A 23,219-nucleotide genomic window follows, 5' to 3' on the forward strand; every position below is an offset into this window, starting at 1 on the left:
TGTTGTGAATGTGTTGATTGGGTTGCTTACATTCTGCTAATGAACTGCAGATCACTAATATTCCTGCCAGGATTCACTTAGAGCTCTGGTCTCAGATTAGCCCTCAGCACATGGATTCCTATTAACACTGTAATAAGGCAGCTTAGAAAACTGTTCTCAGAACAAAGAGATTTTCTTGTTTACTTGACAGGTTTGCTTTGAGAAAATATGCAAAAGGAAATCACAACTACCCAACATTTTGGGGTAGCCTATATCCTGTTTAATTATGTGTTTGAATAAATGGCTTGAAAGTAAATAAATACAATAATGGGTTGGCTGTATTGCAGAAACAGTAAAAGGAAATTTTATAGGCTACAATACTGTGACATATGCGGGGTAATGAATATATCTTAATTTATTAAGCCTATAAAAAATAATGAATGTCAAATTGACAATCAGTTACAGACACAAAACATATTTCATTTTGTTACGGACATCACTGAAAATAATGATAACCTCAGTAAGTAAAGTGAGTCAGATGTACTGGCTCATAACAGTCATTTGGACATAAATTGAAAAACGCTGCTAGCATAAAGTCTTTGTTTCTGCATACATTTTGTATCTTCACAAAGACAGCTCAATAGAAATATGTTTCTTCATGGTGCATGTTCTTTTATATTGCATCACATACAGCCTGCGAATTCACACCTACAACCAACATTTGACTGATTGTTTGGTTGATTGATTGATTGATTAATTTTTTTGTTTTGTTTGCAGTTCAGCATCACCGAAAACCAGGACTCTGGACTGTCTTAACATAAGCTTGGCCCCTCTTAAGATCTACTAAATGATCGGTAAGGTGCCTCTGATTTCAATACACTTCATGATTTGCTTCAATGATCAATGTGATTGATACAAACAAATTAATTTATATTTACCTGGTGTAAACACTGCATCTTGTTGCCATTTTCTTCAAAGGGATAGTTCACCCAAAAAATGAAAATTCTGTCATTAATTACTCATGTCGTTCCAAACCCGTAAGACTTTTTGAAAAAATAGGAGAACTTTGTGGCCCTCCATTGACAGCTGCGCAACTGACACTTTGAAGCTTCAAAAAAGTAAACCATATAAATCTGAAGAGACATGATCGCTTTATATGATGAACAGCTTGAATTTAGGCTTTTATTCACATAAACTTTCATCAACTCACTCATCAGTTGTGGTAAACGGAAGCTCGAGCATGTTTGCTTGCTGTGCGAGAACAAATGAGGTTCATTCTCGTGTGTTACGCAGCACGTTTGAGCTTCTGCAGTTGGTTTGTTCTCGCACGTCAATCAGGTGCGATTGAGCTTCTGTTTATGTTCGCTGATCAGTGTTTATTTGTGAATAAAAGCCTTTATTAAATCTGTTCATCATATAAAGTGATCAAATCTGTTCAGAAAATTTGGACTAAACCACTGAGCTAAATACCATATTCTATATTTCTTACACATTTAGCTCAGAGCAAATAAAAAAAGCTTAAAACCCAAAAGAATGAGACCAAAACTGAGGTCAGGCTCTTAATCACACAGTATATCTGTGGTGTGTGTTCTCCCATGTATTTAGCATTCCTGCATGGAAGTTGCCTTTCTCTTTTCTGTGTTCCTCTTCTCTTTCCCTCTGTTTCTGCCACCATCCAGAAAGCAAACACGCAGGAGGGTAATTACAAAGGACTCAGCGACTAAAAATATTGACCACAACTGCACTGTGAAGAGATGCATTGAGATCTGGTTACACTGGGCCCTCATTCCATAACTAACTGCAGGACTCTAGATGTTTGCTAAAGTGTGCACAGAGGCTGAAAGTTTACTGAAAGTTGACAGTTCATATTATGTCACCCTGAAATGTTTTATGCTGAACTGACTCAGTTTCAATTTTTAAACCAGTATCTGCAGCAGTTGTTACACAGAGTATACATGCACTCACAAACACTGCTGACATGTGTGCATCTAGATACCTCCTTTCCCAAACACACACAAAAAACTCCCTGAGCGCGCACACACTTTCATTATAGCCTTATCGATCATCCCCCCCCTCTTGTTCGTCCAAGGGATTATGACTTCAAATAGCTCCCCTCAGAGCCTCTAATAGAGACCATGAGACAAAAACTGTCAGAGGAAGGTATAAAACAGACAGGGTATGTTTGTCGCAGTATCTCTGTCTGTCTCTCTGTCTCTCAGTCTATCTATCTATCTATCTATCTATCTATCTATCTATCTATCTATCTATCTATCTATCTATCTATCTATCTATCTATCTATCTATCTATCTATCTATCTATCTATCCCTACCTACCTACCTACCTACCTACCTACCTACCTATCTTATAGTTCATTGCAATATGGAGGTAGATATCAGAATTCAGCGCACAGACTGTGAGTGTGACTGGCAGACTCTGAGACTGGAGCTGGGTTAGAGGAGGTCAGTCAAAGTGTCTCTGTCTACAAACGCAGGCTGAAGCAGTCTGGAAGCAATGACGAACACATTACCATGACTGAGCAACCTTGCTGCAATGAGACTCGTCTAGGATGGAGATGCTTGATGCATTATTAAACTCACTGATAAAAGACTCTCTCTATTCCAATCTATGTATCTCTCTCTCTCCTTCTGCAGGCTAAATTTAGTGTCTTTGTTCCAGTACAAAATGTGAATACTCCAGATGAGAATCTGGGGAGAGAGATGTCAGATCTAATATATCGGAACTAAGCAGCTTTGCAGCAAAGAAAACAGAGTTTATCAATGTTTGCATGTTTTTCGTACCTGCCTGAAAAAAAAAAAAAAAAAAGGCACTACTCAATATAAACCATTTTTAAGGGGGCACTAGATCCTGGATGTGTTTATCATCATAAAACTGTAAGATGTGTTAGTGGTATAGTTTCAGTTCAACATGCAAGCCCAGGTGAAAAAAAGTAGAAAAGTGAAAGTGAATGTGTTCGTTACAAGTAAGCCGAGTGAGTTGAGTGAGGTGGGTACTCAGCTGTTACCGACCTCTTCCTTTCCACTTCCTTTTCATACCCTCCGTATTATCCTTTGTCTTTCTCCTGATTTTTCAACATAATTCATTCACTTGATAGCAATTAAAACGGTGCGTGTATGTCCTGAAACCATCACAACTGTATACACTACTGTTGAAATGTTTGGGTCAGTAAGATTTTGTTTTTGAAAGAGTCTCTTATGCTCAGCAAAGCTGATTTTATTGGATCAAAAATACAGAAAAAACAGTAATATTGTGAAATGTTATTACAATTTAAAATAATGGTTTTCTATTAAAGGTGCCCTAGATTCAAAAATTGAATTTATCTTGGCATAGTTAAATAACAAGAGTTCAGTACATGGAAATGACATACAGTGAGTCTCAAACTCCATTGTTTCCTCCTTCTTATATAAATCTCATTTGTTTAAAAGACCTGCGAAGAACAGGCGAATCTCAACATAACACCGACTATTACGTAACAGTCGGGATCATTAACCCTTTGAGCGGTACGGTCCCACATGTGGGATTTTTATTTCTGTGCCCCTGGGCGTACGGTACCACATATGGGATTTCGAACGTTCAGCAACGTCACATAACTGCCAGATTCAAACTGTGCTTTCGCGCTCTGGCTGCGAGACAGACGCGCGCAGCTCTTGTCATATGCAGTGTTTTCAGCCACATAATGTTTCTTTTAAGGTTTCAGACATTTAAATACACATAAGCACCATTAAAACAATATATTTAGAGTTTATAAAATACACACTGATGTCAGACATCAGTGGAAGGAGTAATAACAATCCATTCAAATATAATTTGCCGACATTTATTAATATCAGACACACATAATGGGCCCAAGTAACTATAAAGTTTACTCTATTATTCTTCCAGTTCACCAGCAACTTACTTGCATATATTTCGGGAGAAACGGATGAATTCACCCGCTGTAAATCCGACTGACAGGACTCTGTGAACTGCAGCGCAAACTAAGATGGCGGCGCCTATCTCGCGTTATAGATCAAGATAAATATCATTTATAAAGGCTTTTAAACGACAAAACACACTCACACTCACACTCACACGAGTACCATTTCTTCTTATTATTTTCAATGTTGAAGATAATTGTGTTGCTTAATATTTTTGTGGAAACTGTGATACATTTTTATAGGATTATTTGATGCATAGAAAGTTTTAGTCACAGTGTAAGTGTCTTTACTTACTTTTGATTAATGCATCCTTGCTGAATAAAAGTATTTCTTAAAAATAAATCATATTGACCCCAAACTTTTTGATTGTTATATATATGTAAATGTGCGTGTGTGAAACATGACTCTGTATCTGCATTTGTGTTTGTGTATTTACTTTGACCATGAACGTGTTTTATGTGAGTGTCCTGCTGTTTTGTGATGCATGTTGGTGGTTTGACGTTCTTGCCTATTGTGCCCCATTGATGTGGTCAAACTTACATCCTAAAACAGCAGGGATGAGGGGGTCAAAAGTCATGGAGGTCAGCTGTGACATGGTCTTTACCTTCCTGCACGGCACACTCCAGACTTCTCCTTGGCTCCAAAAACAATAACAAAAATGTGTGTGCATATTTGTGACCATGCCGGTCTTGCAAAATGTCTGAAGCTTGCAAAAGACATGACCGTATATGTATGCTCTGTATATTTCAGCTTCAAACATGCTCATGCTTATTTCAACAGACAGAAAGCATTGTTGGTTCGATTAAGGGTTCAATTATAATCCAAAAATTTCCAGTCAGTGTGGCCCAATGTTGTTTTTGACTTCCAATGTATGGACGAAACAATTTAAACATTATTAAAAAATTGTGTTCCGCAGAAAAAGGATTAGTAAATGATGACAGATTTTTCATTTTTGTGTGAACTACCGCTTGAAAAGAGATCAGGCCAAAGAAAGCGAAAGAGACAAAGAGACCTAGCATATTCAATCCACATCATACTGACATTGTGAAGCCCACAGCCAAAAGTTCTATTTTCATTTGCCACTCTGCGTCCTTGTGGTATGGAAATGATAGACCTGGCCTGGAATATTGTATTCAGTCACTTATCTGTGTGACCGCATTCATTTGTGTGGTCAATAGCTAGAATAACTCACCACAACATGACGATGTTGTGGAAATGAGAAACAGTTTGGGGATTCTTGTTTACGTGTCCTGGAGTCACTCGGAATGACAAACAGGAAGGGGTTGTGGAGGGCAGTAGTGCAACAAGGAGTCAACTCAATGAAGGTCAGCCTCAATAGTGATACTGACCTCTAGGCCATGAACAGGACAGGATCTGTTTCTATATGAGCGGTTTGAGTCATCTTAGAATGATTTAGTCCAGGATATACAAATCTAAATTTATATACAAAATGTATATCTATAAATACAATTATATATATATATATATATATATATATATATATATATATATATATACAGCTATGGAAAAAATTAAGAGACCACTCCAAGTTCAGAAATCAATGTTAAGTGGTCTCTTAATTTTTTCCATTGATGTATCTATATATATATATATATATATATATATATATATATATATATATATATATATATATATATATACACTACACATACTGGGTGACCTATGATGATCTTCTTGAATTTTTGTCACTTTTTCTTATTTAGGGTCATGAACATGCCTGCAAAGCGTCGACACACTGATGCGATTTGGAATGTGCATACAAAATTTCTATTACAATTATGATGTTTTCAGTTAAGTTTGCATACTTTCATGGTTAAAGGCTTTTTTTGCCTTTATTTAAATAGGACAGCATGAGGACAGAGGAAATCAATGGAGAGGAGAAAGGGGAATTGGACTCTAATTTGGGTCACCTGTAGTGCAAGCACACTGTATGTCGGAGCACATGCCTACAATACCATATGAGATTATTTACACGTATGCATTCAGCAGATGGTTTTCTCCAAACAACCTTACACTGCATTAAAGGCATACACTTTTTATATCAGTTCATGTATGTTCTTTTTTGCTGGGAATCAAACCTATGATCTTGGCCTTTCTAGTGCCATGCTCCACTGTTTGAGCTTCGGGAAAGCAAGAAGTTTTCTTAAGTGCTTTTCTACACTTCCTTTTAGGGCTGCGCCATATTGAAGAAAAAATGCAATATTCTTATTAAATAAAGCAATATTCGACATTAAAGCACACAGATGGAAGCAGGTTTATTAGGCTGCTGTCACTTTAAGAGCTGCACAGATCCAATATACTGTTACACGCACACTTTCTTTCTTAACTGTTTACTCCACTTAAGACATAACTGACAACGTTTATGTGAATACTCACCAAGACGGGCATTTTGACATAATTTGGTGTGTTCTTGAAAACTGAATTCCTAATCACGCGCTTTCCAAGAGGCGGCTTTCTGTGCGCTTGAGTACTTTGATTATTGCATTTAATAACATTAAGCATGTCACATGTATGTAACAGTCATGTGTTCAGTCTACTCTCTGCGTCAACTTAAAACTTTTTGTAATACATAACCTACATTTGCGATATTTCAATCATTTAAATATATTGTGCGGCCCTTGTTTGAAATGTTTGTTTAAAAAATAGTCATTAAACACACTGTAACGAGGTTAGTAGATATGGGAAGAAGGAGGCGGGAACCGGCGAACATTGAACGTAACTTTTAATGTAAAATAAACAAAGAACAAAACGAAAGTAATGCCGGCAGACCCTCGCGGACGTCTGCCGGCCACACAAACATAACAAAACATAAAATAAAGTCCAGGCCTGGTCCTCTCTCGTCTTTCATTGTAGTCGCTCCTCCTTTTATGCCTCCGGAGCTCCTCCGTGAGAGACTCGAGGCCGGCACGCCTCGCAGGTGACGCTCATTATCACTCGCGTCACCGGCCTCGCGCCGTTCCCTCACGGCTCTCGCCCGCCCTGCTCGTCACATACCCCCAACGCCCCTCGCAGGCCGGGGGGTACCTCCGAGACTGCGCTCTACTCCCCCCCCGGGGCCTGTCTCGGCGGCCGCAGCACCTGGGGGTAAGGACAGACGAGACGAGAGAAAGGAGACGGAAGCAAGGGGAGCGACAGGACGAGAGAGGGGAGAGAGGAAAAAGAAAAAAAAATTCTTGGTCCGGTTCCCCGACACACTGCCGCTTGGTCCTCAGCCTGCCGAGAGGCTCTTCTTCGCGGTGCCATGCGGTGGCACTGGACGCTCGGTGGACGGCCCGATCCTCGACCGCCTCCTGGCGGCCGGCGATGGCTCCTCCGACTGAGGGCAGCCGGCAGCGAGTCCCCCGTTCCCTGCTCCTCCCCTTTATGGCGGACGGCAGCAGGCTCCGGCCCACGGCGAACGGCGGCGACTCCTCCGCTCCCTCTTGGACGGCAGCCACCCCACCTCGTCCCAGGGGCACGGCCTCGAGCTCTCCGTCCCACCTTTCACAAGGCTCCAGCACCACCGCTTCGGGCAGCCTCTCGCGGTCTTCACTCCCGCGCTGCCCGAACTCCGCAGCACCGCGATCCCCCTCAGCAGCGAGGGCTCTCCGACAGCATGTCCCTCCTTCCTCCCGGGTTTCGGCACCAATGTAACGAGGTTAGTAGATATGGGAAGAAGGAGGCGGGAACCGGCGAACATTGAACGTAACTTTTAATGTAAAATAAACAAAGAACAAAACGAAAGTAATGCCGGCAGACCCTCGCGGACGTCTGCCGGCCACACAAACATAACAAAACATAAAATAAAGTCCAGGCCTGGTCCTCTCTCGTCTTTCATTGTAGTCGCTCCTCCTTTTATGCCTCCGGAGCTCCTCCGTGAGAGACTCGAGGCCGGCACGCCTCGCAGGTGACGCTCATTATCACTCGCGTCACCGGCCTCGCGCCGTTCCCTCACGGCTCTCGCCCGCCCTGCTCGTCACACACACTTTTAAATATATGTTCTCATGTTTCATTTTTAATGTGTGATAAGTATTAATTTCAGGTTTCTGTTTTCACCTGATTCTTTTTTTGTTTCTCATAGAGTGATTTTTGGTGAATTGTATTGAATTCAAATTAATTTGTCCCCTACCATAATGTTTGTACCCAACTCTAGGAGTTGCCACAAGTATTTCTGCTCCTCAAAAAGCAGTGTGAGCATCAGGAGGGAATATTATGCACAGAAACCAGCAAAACCAGATATGAAACTTGGCTTCAGCTTTGAACATAATTTCAGTGTGGTGGAAAGTACTAAATAAATTGGCTAATGAGACTGTATTTCTATCATGGTGGAATGGGCTATTAGCGAATGGCTTTGAAAGGGATGTTCTCAATCTCTGACACATACAGTATATCTTCAAACTAGAATTCATGGAATGCTTTTCCCCAGAGCAGGTGCTTCCTGAAACCTCAGCCAATTCATGTGCTCCTAATTGAAGATCATCTGTGGGACTGTAAATGCACGTCTGTATATAAAGAGAGAAATATAGTCTGTGTGTCTAGTTATCACTGTTATCTGAACTGCTAAAACACTATAAATTGTAATGCAATTTTATTTGCCCACAATTGAGCTTTTGCAACTAAAACGTGAAAATGGAACACACCACGCACCTTGTTATCAGGTTCATACATGGATGTATTTAAAAGAAGCCCAAATTTATCATAGAAAACACACTGTGGCCAAAGAAATGATAATGTATTATCTGTCATACAGCTCTGTGGCTCCACCAAACAGGAAGGAAGGCATCAATAGCACGACCAGCTAGGCAAAGGATGTCCACAGAGACAGTATGGAGCCAGAAAGACATTCTTTAAAGTCTCTGTTTATTAATTCAATGGTGGTAACCATTTTGCTTTTTATTAACAGCATCAGAAGGGGTGCCTAAAAACACCTTCCAGAAAGGCAGCAAGAAGAACATCACAATGTAACATTACAACCTAAACAGCTCAGTGGAATACTTGATTCTGATTGGTTAATCATGCCGTCATTCATGACAATGCTGTACATCAGTCCACTCATCAAGTAATTGTAACTGGAGCTACTTTCATGTCTCTCGTATCACGCACAGATCATGTTTTATATGCAACTAGTGCAACTTCTGTATTATCTATTAATTAAATATTAAAAGTGCTAAAGAGGATCTTTTCGTCGACTGAGAAACCATTGACTGTTAGTGAGTTTTTGAAATGAGCGCATGCGTAAGAACAACCCCCCTCCTTCACAGCTCATTTCGAGGGTACGCCTCCCAAAACTTGTGCAGGAGTATTGGAACACAAGTGTTTACCACCGGCATTTGCTGTGTCGTGTTAGTGGATTCATTATGTCGGACTCACCGCAGGTAACTCATAATCATGCAGTTGTTACTCCTGTCACGTCTTTCACAAGGAACGTAATGGCAGTGATTGACAAGCCAGAGGGCCGATGATCGCGTAAACGATTGGCTGATGTTTTTAAAGGTGCCCTCGAATCAGAATTTGAATTTACCTCAGCATAGTTGAATAACAAGAGTTCAGTACATGGAAAAGACATACATTGAGTAGGGCTGCACGATTAATCGCATGCTATTCTCACGTGCATTTCGTCAGTAAAGCCGGTTCCCTGATTACCGCTAAATCGCCATCACCTGCTTTCAAATGAAGCGGCATTTAATAGACAGAGCTGTAGATCACTGAAAAGCCACGCAATATCGCGTTCATATCGCAGATGAATCGCCTGCGATAATGAACGCGATATTGCGTGGCTTGTCTGTGAACTACGGCTCTGTCTATTAAAAGGCGCTCCGTTTAAAAACGGCGATTTAGTGGTAATCAGGGAACCGGCTTTACTGACGAAATGCGCGTGAGAATAGCATGCGATTAATCGTGCAGCCCTAACATTGAGTTTCAAACCCCATTGTTTCCTCCTTCTTATGTAAATCTCATTTGTTTAAAAGACTTCCGGAAAACACTCGGATCTCAACATAACACCTAGCCTGACGTGGTCATACTCAATTCTAGTCAGAATATGAGTCTGATACTGCTCCATTGGGCTTTGATTATGGGGGCGTATTTCAACCGATCCAGGAAAGACCTCAATTGGATAGACCTACAACCAATCAGAGCTACAGAGTAAGTGACGTATGTTGAGCGACGCATAGTTGTCAACAGAACTCTTCTTAGCGACCATCGGGGCCAGCTGATAAATCAAACTTTTGCCGAATCCCGTAGGAAGGATGGCAAAGACATCTTTCCCATCGACAAATGCCTTGATCGCGGTCCTCTGTTCCTCTTTTAAAATTAATGCGCTGTCGATATCTTCTATAACGGACGCGATGGCGGAATCTACACATCTCAGTTCTTCAACAGCCATCATTGTTGTAAACTAATTGACCTTTTGCAAAGACTCGTCCCCCTTAGTTACTGTTGCTTTGTCCGACAAGCCATGGCGCTGTCACGCCACACAGAGTGGAAAATACATCGCGGAGCAAAGAAGAAACTGACAACACATCGACAGACGAGACAGAGCAGGTTACTTATGATATTAAACAAAGTCCCAGCTTTCAAACTGTGTAGTTATTAAAAAAATTCAAACAATAAAAACCGTTTTGTGGCTCTTTAATGTGTTGTGACCATGATCGTGACAGATTGCTGTAGCGCCTCAGCTCAAGAGGCTCGTGAACCGATCATCTCTTCCTACTAGTCCATTTATAGCATCAAATAAACATGAATGAACATGAGAATGAATGTTGTTTCAAACGCGGAAAGACGTCAATATGCACAATTTTTCAAGTTTAACTCCACCGATGTAAATCTTCTAACTCCTGACTGCTTTGTTGGACAAAATGGCGGATGCGGCGTTCTGATTGGTTAGATCGCTTGTCAATCAAACTCCCCAAGCTCTCTTTGATAACGTGGGTGGTTACGTAACCGCAGATAGCCTGTCCATCATCGATTAAAGCCCGCCCTGGCAATTTGATTGGCTCGGCCTTCTGGGAGCCGAGCATAATTACTCCACAATGGATCGAGTCCAGACCGAACTTCCTGTCCAAAAAATGTTGTGGGCGGGTTTCGGGCTGGCACCCAGGCTACATAACACCGACTGTTACGTAACAATCGGGATCATTAATATGTATGACCCCAATATTTGCATAATGCCAGCCCATTCAACGCATTAGACAAGGAAAGGCAGTATTAACGGCTGGATCTGTGCACAGACAAGGTAAGCAAGCAAGAACAACAGTGAAAAATGGCAGATGGAGCAATAATAACTGACATGATCCATGATATCATGATATTTTTAGTCATATTTGTAAATTGTCTTTCTAAATGTTTCATTAGCATGTTGCTAATGTACTGTTAAATGTGGTTAAAGTTACCATCGTTTCTTACTGTATTCACGGAGACAAGAGCAGTCGCTATTTTCATTATTAAACACTTGCAGTCTGTATAATTCATAAACACAACTTCATTCTTTATAAATCTCTCCAACAGTGTGTAATGTTAGCTTTAGACACAGAGCATATAGCCTCAAACTCACACAGAATCAAACGTAAACATCTAAATAAATACTTTACTCACATAATTCGAAGCATGCATACAGCATGCATGACGAACATCTTGTAAAGATCCATTTGAGGGTTATATAAGCTGTGTTGACTTTGTAAATGCGCTGTAATATAGTCGACAGCTCGTGTGGCAGAGGAAGCGCATCTCTTAAAGGGGCCGTGCTGAAAAAATCAGTGCATAGTTAATGATGCCCCAAAATAGGCAGTTAAAAAAAATTAATTAAAAAAAATCTATGGGGTATTTTGAGCTGAAACTTCACAGACACATTCAGGGGACACCTAGGACTTATATTACATCTTGTAAAAAAACAATCTAGGGCACCTTTAAGGCCCTACCTCGTGCACAGATGATGTATATTATTCCTTTCAGTGCACCTAATAAATAGTCTTTTATCAGTTAGTTAAGACAGTTTCAAGTAATATTACAAAAATGTATAAAACAAAACATCCTCTTTAGAACCTTTAATATTAATGTAATATTGTTGCAGCATTCATCTAGTTGCTTATTTGATAGTTGTTTTTTTTTCTTGACAGAAAAGATAATATACAGCTAAGATTATAAAATAATATTTCATGACCACATATTTATTTATTTCGAATCCAATATTAAGTGAGACTGGAACACTTCGTATACTGATACTTAAATAAACATGTGAACTAAAAGGAACATGTAAATATTGTGTGTGGGAAAAGTCAGCAGATTTATCTACTGCTGTGTCTTGGCTTGTTTCATCATTTAAAACAGTGAACAATAAAGTAGGGGAATAAATAAAAGTATAATGAGTGAGAAAGAGGGAACGCAAGAGAAAACAACCAAAGAAAGAGATAAAACAGACTAGGAAAACTAGATACTTTTCTGTGATCTTGAGTTTGATCTGCAAACACAGAATTAGAATGAAAAGAAAAAACAGCACCAGCTAGAGCAGGCCAATGAGAGGAAAAGAGACAGAGAGAGAGGATCAAACAAATAAACATAGCATGATGAATAAGTAATAGTAATATGAAAACATGATTGAATTGTACGTGAGGAAGATGGATCATACGGCTAGATATAGAATAAAACTTTATAGTCTTTGCAGAGTCTGGGGTTAAGTAAACACATTGTGCTTTCATTGCTGTGACCTATTCCTTTTATTCCTCTTTCTGTTAATCAGTCTCTCTCTCTCCCTCGACCCCCCACCCCAGTTTTATACACAGGCCTTTTTAGCTGAGTCAGAGGCCATTCACCACTTGGGGCCATAACACCCTGTGACAGCTAAAAAGCCTGTAGTCTCCCAGCTGCCAGAATCCTCTTATTCACTGCATTGGTCTCTCCCACTCTCCCACCATGGCTACAGTCAGTGACCACAAACATCATCAGCCAGAGCTGTGCACATCTCGACCTCAACCCAGCACTGCAGATGAGTACTAACTGTTAACTTTGATCCATTCTATGTTACAAATAGAGTACTTTTAAATAAAGTGGATTTAAGAATCTGCTCTGACATTATATCCTTTAAATGATGGATCTACTGAAGGCCAAATCCCTGTGTTGGAAAAATGAAACTTGAAGTTGAGAGGTATGAATTGCTATCAGGGGCCCATTTATCTTCTCACAGCAGTAATTGTGCAATTTAACTTAATGGGGAGAACATTTGCCTCATATCCTTTGAGGCAAATTATAATCTTTTACTAATACTTATATTAATGCTTCACAAATTAAACTTTTTCATTTTGTCATTAGAGGCCATTTTTGACAATTATGGAGCTTTTATGATTTTGATCATGACAGTTGTTGAACTACAGTTTGTTCTACTGCCACTAATATTAATATCTTGACGTATAAATGCTGTTGTGCAGACAGTGAAAGCATCTGTCTCAGTATCTAAATTATGGTAGGTTTGATTGTATATACACTTCCTGTACAATCTCACAAGTGCGACACGCCATTTTGTGGTTCTGGCAGATGTAGATAGACACCATCAAAACCACAAACTGGCTTTGTGCCATTTGTTGCCTTTTTTTTTTGATAATTGTTGTGAGGAGCAGGGATGGGCAGTATTTATGATACATGTATTTCAAATACATATTTCAAATACAAAATAGTATTTTGTAATTTGTATTTGATAGGGTTGATGAAAATGGCTTTTTATTTTGTATCAAAATACTTTAGTGTTTTGTATTTTTGTATTTTTAAAATACTGTAAAATACTTTGTAAGAAGTCTACATGATGACATCATAAAATTGCAGCCTCTGATTGGTGCTTACTCAGTAGTTTGCAGAGACTTGTTGAGATCAGAACAGAAAATTGATCCATATGGAAGAAGGTGGTCAAGAAACGTGCAAACTTTACATCAATTTTTAGCATGAATTGCTATAATTTTTAACAGTTCATGTAAAGTTTTGGTGTTTGTTTTGGTAGCCTAGGCTAAATAGTTTTCAAGAACATTATGTAAATAGTACCAATTCACATAATGTTCTTGAAAACTATTATACTGAGCAGCAGCCCCCAATATTTATGATTAGCAATCAAATGATTAATTGGTTAAAAACTAGTTGCTATGAATACAGGTGCTGTCAGTTGTCTTCTTATAAATGACTTCTTGTCATTGAGTCAGTGTTGCTGAGGCAAATTAGGCCCTTCGTTACCAAACATCAAGTAACTAAATTAGGATACAATTATGAGTCATTCACAAACATTAAACTGTTGGTTACTTTAAAACTAAACTTCATCTGGGAGATCACAGGGATATGTGAATATCTGATCTGTTAAAGCCGCCACAATATGTAAATTTTCACCTCTAAAGATCTCTAATTCAAAACAAAGGTGTAGCCTGATGACACCTTGATTTCACAGAATCATCATGGGAGGTGTTGTCTTCACGTCTAAAGAATCGGGACAGGACTCTCATTGCTAATGAGAGACAAGTGCGACGCACAGCTCGACAGCAGTGGATCTTTTATTATGCCACAGTTGCCGCTTCCGCTTCTTTCGGTCATGTGCACGTAGGGTAAAGCAGTGCTGCTTATAATATATGAAACATTTGTGTGTTGAAAGTTGGTATAGTGTTCGCTCAGTGGCTACTATGAGACACTTGTTGCACACTGCAGTAAGATAGATCTATATTAGTCATGGAAAAACATGGTACTCGCGATAAATCAAGAAAACGAGATTCAAACAAAAAGACTTAGGGCCAGATTTACTAACAGCTTGTGCCAGCGCAAACCCTCTTTTGGCATTAAAAAAACTACTGTCGGGATTTACTAAAACTATACTAAGTATAAAATTAGCTCTGAAAAGGCGTGAACTGAGTTGTGTTTGTGGCTGACCTTATTGCATATGTATTTTTAGGAGTTTCCCTTTCAGATGCAAAATTTATGGGAGGAGAGTATTTAAATGAACCACACAATGCGATTTACTAATGTTTGTCCTCATCAATTTACTGGTATTTACACCCAGATTTAACGCCCTAAAAAAAGCATGTCTGAACCCACTGTGTGACATGGCTGCAATTGTTGCTGTTAGGAGGAGACACCGCAGAGAACAGAGAGCGCGTGGTAGAAGGATTATTAATTTCTTTGAAATGCCAGAGTAAGACCTTATCCGAACATATCCTTTGCCTATATCTATATCTATAGGCCAACATAGCTTGGCAAACTATATTATATAGTATATGTGTATGTGTTTGTCAGATTACATGTTAAGTTGCGCCTGTGTTGACCCGCACCTGATGAGAACATCAGCATCAGGATTCAGCTGTTTATTTGCGACCCAACGCTAATTTGCATTATTCTTGGTATATATTGCGTTAGTCATTATGTAAATGATTTGACCGTGTCTATGTTCTTTAATTTGCATGTCAGCAGATCATGTGCAAAACTTGCCACTCCCATCAACGCATTTGTGGAATTGCGCCCTCACGCTAATAGAGTGCCCCAGGGATGACGCGTTTTTGTAGGCAAAACCCAGAAGCGAGTTAGCATTTTAGAACTTCCGGTTCCAACGCCGTAAATTCCATGGGTTTTTGGTAAATCGCCTGAAATAAGGTCTGTGATTAACAAAGCCTCTAAATATTTTCACGTTTTGATCTATGACATAAAACACACCAGTTATAACCCACTTGTGATTTTTTAAACTTTTACTGTGTCCCAAAAAGGGCGGTTGCTAACAAATTGCTAAAAGGGACTACTTCCTTTGGCGGGGACTTTAGACGTCATCATGACAAACAGGACTGTAACGAGGTTCGTAAATGTGGGAAGAAGGAGGCGGGAACCGGCGAACGTTCAATAAAACTTTAATATAAAATAAACAAACAAAGCGAAAGTAATGCCGGCAGACCCTCGCGGACGTCTGCCGGCCACACAAACATAACAAAACATAAAATAAAGTCCAGGTCTGGTCCTCTCTCGTCCTCCACGGTCGTCGCTCCTCCTTTTATGCTCCCGGAGCTCCTCCGTGAGAGACTCAAGGCCGGTGCGCCTCCCCAGTGATGCTTGTTATCACTTGCGTCACCGGCCTCGCGCCGTTCCCCCACAGCTCTCGCCCGCCCTGGTCGCCACAAGGACATTTGGACAGCATTTCTCACGAAAAAGTGGAAAAGTATTCATAACAGCACAGATCATAATCAGCGAGCATGTTTTTAAATAGAGTTGTTTTCTAAATAAAGTTTGAGGAAGTTTGGTGGTGACGACGTTGATCCGCGACCATGGTGTGCTGTAGTCCGTTTATAGCCTACTGTTAGCCTTTTATATCTGACGACTTTATTTAGGCTTCAAAATCTATAAATGTTGTGTTAACTTGTAAAGATTATCTTGATAGACAAAACATGTAAGTGTCATAACCCTTTGTTAAACACAGAGCTTATTTTCTGCGATTTTCCAAAAGTCTATGGGAAAAATGCATAGGCTTTCAGTCGAGGGAACCCGTGCGCCGCTAACTTCCGGGTTGGCCTACAAAAACGCGTCGACCCTGGGGCACTCTATTTGCCCCGTTTAGTAAATCTGGCCCTTAATGTGTAAAGCGATATAACATGATGAGTTTTCTGTTGATTAATGTATCCAAACAGTTGCTTCCCTGTCTGATAAAACTCATAATATACAGTACTAAAGTGTCTTTGATGTTTCCATGGTTTCAACAAAATAAAACGGGAAATCGAGGGTAATGATGTCATTGATAGGCAACACACGGACACGGTGTGTGTCCTGGTTAAACTAGCTTATTTCTCTGGATTTAGAATTTCTTGGAAACATTTGGGATAATGTAAGTACACAAGTAAACAAAAAAATATAACATTGTTTTAGTGGTTTTTGAATATTTTAATCTAAAAATCCTATATATTTGTCCCTTTAACTGGTTGCATATGTCAAATTTATTGCATGACTCGGGCAAAGAAAAGCTGTTGCTATCAAACGTTGTTTACTTAAGTCAGTGTAATGGTGAAGGGATCGATCAAATAGTCCAAATGATGGAAGGTTTGCAAATAAATTTTGTAGTATTTTCAAAATACAAAAATACAGTAGTTTATTTTGATACATGGTGTGGCTGCTGTATTTTGTAGTTTATTTTGATACATTTAAAATTCAGGTATTTGGTATTTTATTTTAAAATACATTTTGATGTATTTTTGCCCATCCCTGGTGAGGAGCATATCAGATTTGACATACTGATACAAGCATAAAATAAAAATTTAATTCACTGTGACAATTGGAATATTCTGGCCCTCATAATTAACCTCAAGCCAAGTCTGGGGACCAATACAAATTAGCCAGTTCTCCGCTATGATTTTCAGTATGCCATGGATAGCACTTTAAAAGCCATTTTGGCTGTTCAGGGTGTAATGATACAGCCAAACCAACATGGGTGATTACATTTGACTAGGGGTGTAAGAATACCCTCATGTCACGATTTGGTACATATCGCGGTTCTGAAATCACAATACGATATTATGTATATATAAATACACACACATTCATGTATATATTTAAGAAAATTGTTATATTTATATATAAAATATTTATGTTTATATGTAATATAAAAAATATATAAATATATATATATTTAAAATACATGCATATATTTCTAAACTTTATACCTGTATGTGTGTGTGTGTATTTATATATACATAATTATTATACACAGAACACACACATATATATTACGTAAACACAGACTTTTATTTTGCAGCCCTAATGATTATATTATTGTTTTGAAGTAAAACACAATTAAGATTTCAGAGGGATTTTACCTATTATTATTACCTTTTTATTACATTTCAACACTCAAACACAGTCAAAAAGCTTAAAGTTACACAAGTAATCTTTGCTTTAACTTTGTTTGCTTAGGAGAGTAAAGTTTAAACAGTCACCAGTTCATTTGTATATATATTGATTAAAACTATTGTTTTAACCTCATCTCTCTCTCTCTCTCTCTCCCACATATTCTCTATCTGTCCTTCTTGCTTGCTTTTTAACAGCTTCCCTATAGCATAGACCAGCAGGTCATAACACCTCTCCATCTGTCTCTCTTAGTGTCCTCCTCTTTCTCTATGTCCTCATGTCCCCATGCCTCCATGTTCTCTTTTTTTTCTGTTATTTTATGTATCTCTTAAGCTATTTATTTAATTCTATTCTATTCTGTTGCATAATAATTTTTTTTCTCTCCATCTGCAGCTGATCGTACCATTGCATGGATTAGCTTCTAAGAATCTTCTGTTTCTTCCTGTGTTATGGAAATTCAAACTAAATAGCTGGAGTGTGATCTCCTCAGTCTGACGAGACTGATACTCATTCCATCCTCATGCATACTATGCAAAAAAAAAAAAAAAAATCCAGTTCAAAAGTCTGCCCATGAGACTTTGTTTGTCTCTGGTTTTGATGAAATCAGTATGCAACAGCTTGCTTCTTTCATCTTTATTTTTAACAAGGATTCTGTGATTTATTCAGTGCATTCTATCAAAGAAATGTCTTTAAACATGTTTTAAAAAGTTCTTGAAACACACACACTTTTCTCTGTACTCTGAGTCCGAAGTTCAACTGCTTAACAGTGAGGAATGTGAAGGAAGATAAATGATATTGTGGAAGTCAAACAGGACTACCCCCTTTCCCCTTCCGTCTCATTGTGCTTATCATGTCATTATTTGAGGGACAGGAGTTACGGATGCTTCCTTTAGTGATAATACATGATATGAACCACAAAAACAAAATACCCACGCAACTAAGCCATTCTTTTTTTCTGAGTGTATATTTATCAGTCTAGGCATATGCATACTGATATAGCCCATGCAGTGCAGAACTAAGCCAACCGACAGGAGCTCAGGAATTGTGGATGACAAAGGTAACTTTAGGCATTTGGTTTGTTTTACTTATCTGTGATCCAGCCTTCGCTAGAAAAGAGCAGCTGATACAGCAGGAGGCAGATAAAGGATGCTTGGTTCCTCATTGCACAGCCTGTGAACAGTACATAGGATATGAGATTTGCTGGCATGCAGAACATTCATGAAGGTTACTGATGATCACAAGGTCATTTATAGAATGTGGACCCAGCGTTACACTGCACTGGGAAAGCATCACAAACATGTATAAAAGTATCACTGAAAAAAAATCTTGTTTCAGTCTCATCAGCCCTTTTCCCAACATGCACTGGGGCATGAATAATTATGCTAAAACCATTTGTTATTTATTTTTCTGTTGTTTTACACATAGAAAATAGAACAAAAATATAACTTTTAAAGTTTAGGGAATCTTATATAGGCAATTGATACAGTAATGCAAAAACCATAAATTGAGTGGATTAATTTACTTAAAATAATGATATTAATTCAGCTTAGAAAAGTCATGAAAATTGGTGAGTTATTTTTTGAGCTGTATGAAAACTTCTAAGTTACTGAAAATGAAAAATTGTATAGGAATAAATGACTGAATTAGCAAGACTTTAGAAAATATTGTTCTTACCTTTACTGTCTGATTCTGAAGTAGCCTATTATTTTCCACTGAGCAAAAAAGATTTTATCCACTTGATATTTGCTCTTCTTTGATAAATGAATCTAAAAAACAAGATTTGTGCAAACTTATTTTTTATTAGATTATTTTTCATGTCCACTACAATGCGGACATCAGGACCAAAACAACAAAAAAGTGTCATATTTTAACCATACGGTACTTATGAGGTAGAGTTCACACACAGTATGTGAAGTATAGCATTGAAGATTTTGAAAATAACACATACTGTATAACAATGAGCAATGGCAATAAGAATGTAGAAAAACATTTTGAATGTAGAAAAAACATGATTTTTTTTTTGCTTGTTGCAGTGGGTGAATGGGAGTATGTGTGTATATGTCTGTCTGTGTTTGTGTGTACTCGTTGTTTCTGTTTTTCACTAAAACTAATGAAAAACCGAATGACAGTTTATGGTCACACCACTGAAAATCGGAAAAAATATTAATAATTAATTTTATTAAGACAATGTCCATTGATGGACATTAAACTTGAAAAAAATCCTGTGTTCTACAGCTCTAAAAGACCTTCATATTAACTTTGAATATTATCACCTGATACTATAAAACATTTATAATAGGTGCAAGTTAATGATAATCTGCATATAAAGGTTAAGAAAGAAGCTCCTCCTCCATCTGTTTGGTCTAGCCATGCCTGTCTTTTGTGATGCCTGAAGCTCATTCAGATTAAGTTATGGGCCATACTTTCATTGTGATTGGTTGATCAGGGACTATTCAGTACTTATATTAGCTATAAAAAAAAATTAAATCTTATTGGTTTAAACCAAAAACCATCTGATGTCCATTCCAATGGTCGCAATGTTTGAAGGGGTTCATGTTGAAAAGGACTCAAGTGGCAGTGCAGAAAAAGCATCACATTAATGATCCCGTTTAGCATACCCTCTGGTTTGGGAATTAAGATGAAAGGAAAAATAACAAACGAATAACTTCCTTCTTTTCCGACAATAATTTGTCTAGCATCTTTTAGCCATCTCTCGTGAGAATGACCCGCGTAGCTACTTCCTAAAAGACTCTTCTGCGATAGAGATAAATCTTAACTATACAGTAAAACCCCCCTTTTTGACAATTTCGAAAGGATATTCAGAGCCGTGGGAAAACTGATTATTTTAAAGATGGGCATTTTAACCGTGCTGGACACGTTGCTGTCCTTTAATTCCGCGCAGATACAAGTGATTAGGAGGGGAAAACTAAGATAATGACGTGATTTGATCTAATCTTCGCTAATTGATGGGTTTCGGTGAAAAGCGGCCAATAAGATGAGTCAAAGAGTGCTCAATGATATCCTTAATTAATTAATCCCACACATATGTAGGAAGTAAATAAAACGATTAACAGTAACCGCTTTCTATGGTTACCATATAATTCAAATATTAGCCCTAATTTTGTAACAGATTAATAGCAGGTTTCATAATTGGCAGAATATTAATTAGCAAATGCAGTGAGTGTGATATAGACACTATATTGCTGAGGTGGAACAGTGTTTATGATATAATTGTGTGTGGCTGTAAAGGGTTTTAGATAGTGATAATGAGCTGTCCAGAGTGCTGAAGACCACGGATCGCTTTCAGATGAGGTGAATTCGTGTTACTACTCGAGTCTAGCTGTTTTAAATTAAACCATGCAAACCTTTTCAGAAGAATTACTTAAATAATGTGTCCTGAATACTTTGTGTAATAAAACATACAAAATGGTTTTACCGCAATGCTCTCAATAACGGGTATTCCATTCCAGATGTTTTGTAGCCTATTGCAAACGTTTAAAGAGGCCATTTCATGTTTACCATACTTTTTCAGTGTTTAATTATTTAATATGGTCAGTTTCATAGCATCATTCTCATTTTCATATAGGACTTCGAAGCGTAGGCTATGCTAGGCTATTACAATTATTTTATATAAGGCTACTATATTACATAGCCTAATTGCGAATTATACAATTATACACACACAAGTGATAAATGTGTGTATGTCAATCTACAATAAAGTGATAAAAGAATAACTTATTTAACGATGTATCCGTTTGATAGGCTAGCTACTTGATCCTAACGCATCCTAAAGATCTCGAGCGGCGTTCTGTTGCTATGGTTACCTTCCTTCCTCAGTCGAATGACTTATCTATTTGTCGACAAGTGAGAATGTGAGTTTTTGCTTACTAAAATGTTGTTTAATATGCCCTTTGTAAACAATTTTAGATTTAAACCTGTTTAATATACTTTGCAAGATGCCCAACTGTTTGTTTTGACATCCTTTGGAGTGCTTAAAGATTAGTAGAGAGGGTCAGAAAAAAAAACAGCAACAGAGAGACAAAAGCAACTTCGCACGAGCGCCCTGGGTGTGCTCTGTCACTGCAAAAAATCCCTCTTTCACATGAGCATTCCGTGCACACTATAGCTCCTTCATTCGCTCAGAGTTGAGGGCGTGGCTTAACTCGCAACCACGCCTTCCCCTCACACACACACACACAGACTACAGAGTGAGAGAAAAGCGCTTCCCGAGCGCTCAGTCCTGTCAGTGTACAGACATGAACCGAGCTCAGCGAGCAATAATCAAATCAATGATTTATATTCTTAGCGATTAACACTTAGTTTTTTATTTTCGTTTTCCGCTCCAAGGTGCTACACTTTTCCGTCCTAACCGCCCTGTCTCTGTTCAAAAATCGTTCAATCGTTTGCGCTGGATCTGTCGTGCCAGAAAATGTGCGTGGAGAGCGATGGATGTGAAATCGAGAGGTGCAGCAGTTCGGATGAGGTGCACACGCTGTCTGGAAGCATGAGTCCGACTCTTAAATCCAGTCCAGACCTGCATCCCTGCAAACCTGGGCAAAAATTCCGCGCCGCATTACTCCGATGCCGGACACCGTTCGTTGCCGCCGGGATTCTGAGTTTTGGAAATGTGCTCAATTACATGGACAGATACACCGTAGCAGGTAAGACTAGTATTTTCTTGCTGTACAGACGTGGTTTTACTAACTACCTCAGAAGAGCAAAAACAACGCTAGTCATCATTTGTATTGTTTAATGTTTCACTCACAAGGAGGTTTCAGTTCATCACACTGACCAGGAAAATCAGATTTTAAACATTAACATGAGTCAAGTGATCATTTGTAGGCTCTATATCTCGCAGCACACGTGCTGAGTTTTATTGAACGGGTTAAGACCGTTTGCCTTAAGACTATACTGTGTGATTTAATCAAACCACCCTATAGGCAACCCCGTTGTGCTAACATGATATTGATTACTATTTTGAGTGATCTTAGATCAATCTAATCTGACCTTATGTCTCGCGAAAGAGTCCAAATCCAAAGCTTCATGACAAGTGGTCCCAAGTATAGTCTATTTGTGTCATTATGAGATTTTTTTCTTTTCAAATCAGTATCTATGTTACACATAGGCTCTTAATAACAATCTGCACATAAAGCAGCTTCACAATAATTAGCCCGCGTAGCCTATTAGGTTCATTAATAGGCTATTGTATGTCAATTTAAAATGGGACTCAAATCACGTAGCCTACGTTTAAACTTATGGACACTGCGTCCATACATATAATAGCATATAAACATACACAGACCTCATTTAAAGATGTAGCGCTTTACTCGAGGGCAGTCCAAAGTAATTTTAGCAAACTTCTCGAGGGACACATCTTATATCCACGGTTTTATAAATAGTAGCCTACCCTCGGTAGCGCTACACACAAGATGCCCTTGAATGAAGTTATTCAGGAATAAAGGCAGAGC

At 38.7% G+C, this 23,219-nt stretch overlaps 1 protein-coding gene across 1 annotated transcript in view; it reads left to right on the forward strand.

Moving 5' to 3' along the window:
- Window positions 1-22,128: 22,128 nt before the first annotated feature.
- spns2 (SPNS lysolipid transporter 2, sphingosine-1-phosphate) overlaps window positions 22,129-23,219 on the forward strand; it is a 76,194-nt gene continuing 75,103 nt past the window's right edge. The window contains exon 1 of the mRNA XM_067407157.1: window positions 22,129-22,412. Within this exon, the coding sequence (XP_067263258.1) occupies window positions 22,181-22,412 (232 nt within the window). The 5' untranslated portion in view covers window positions 22,129-22,180. The remainder of the gene's footprint in view (window positions 22,413-23,219) is intronic.

This window comes from Chanodichthys erythropterus, chromosome 13 (assembly GCF_024489055.1).
Source record: "Chanodichthys erythropterus isolate Z2021 chromosome 13, ASM2448905v1, whole genome shotgun sequence".
NCBI lineage: Eukaryota > Metazoa > Chordata > Actinopteri > Cypriniformes > Xenocyprididae > Chanodichthys > Chanodichthys erythropterus.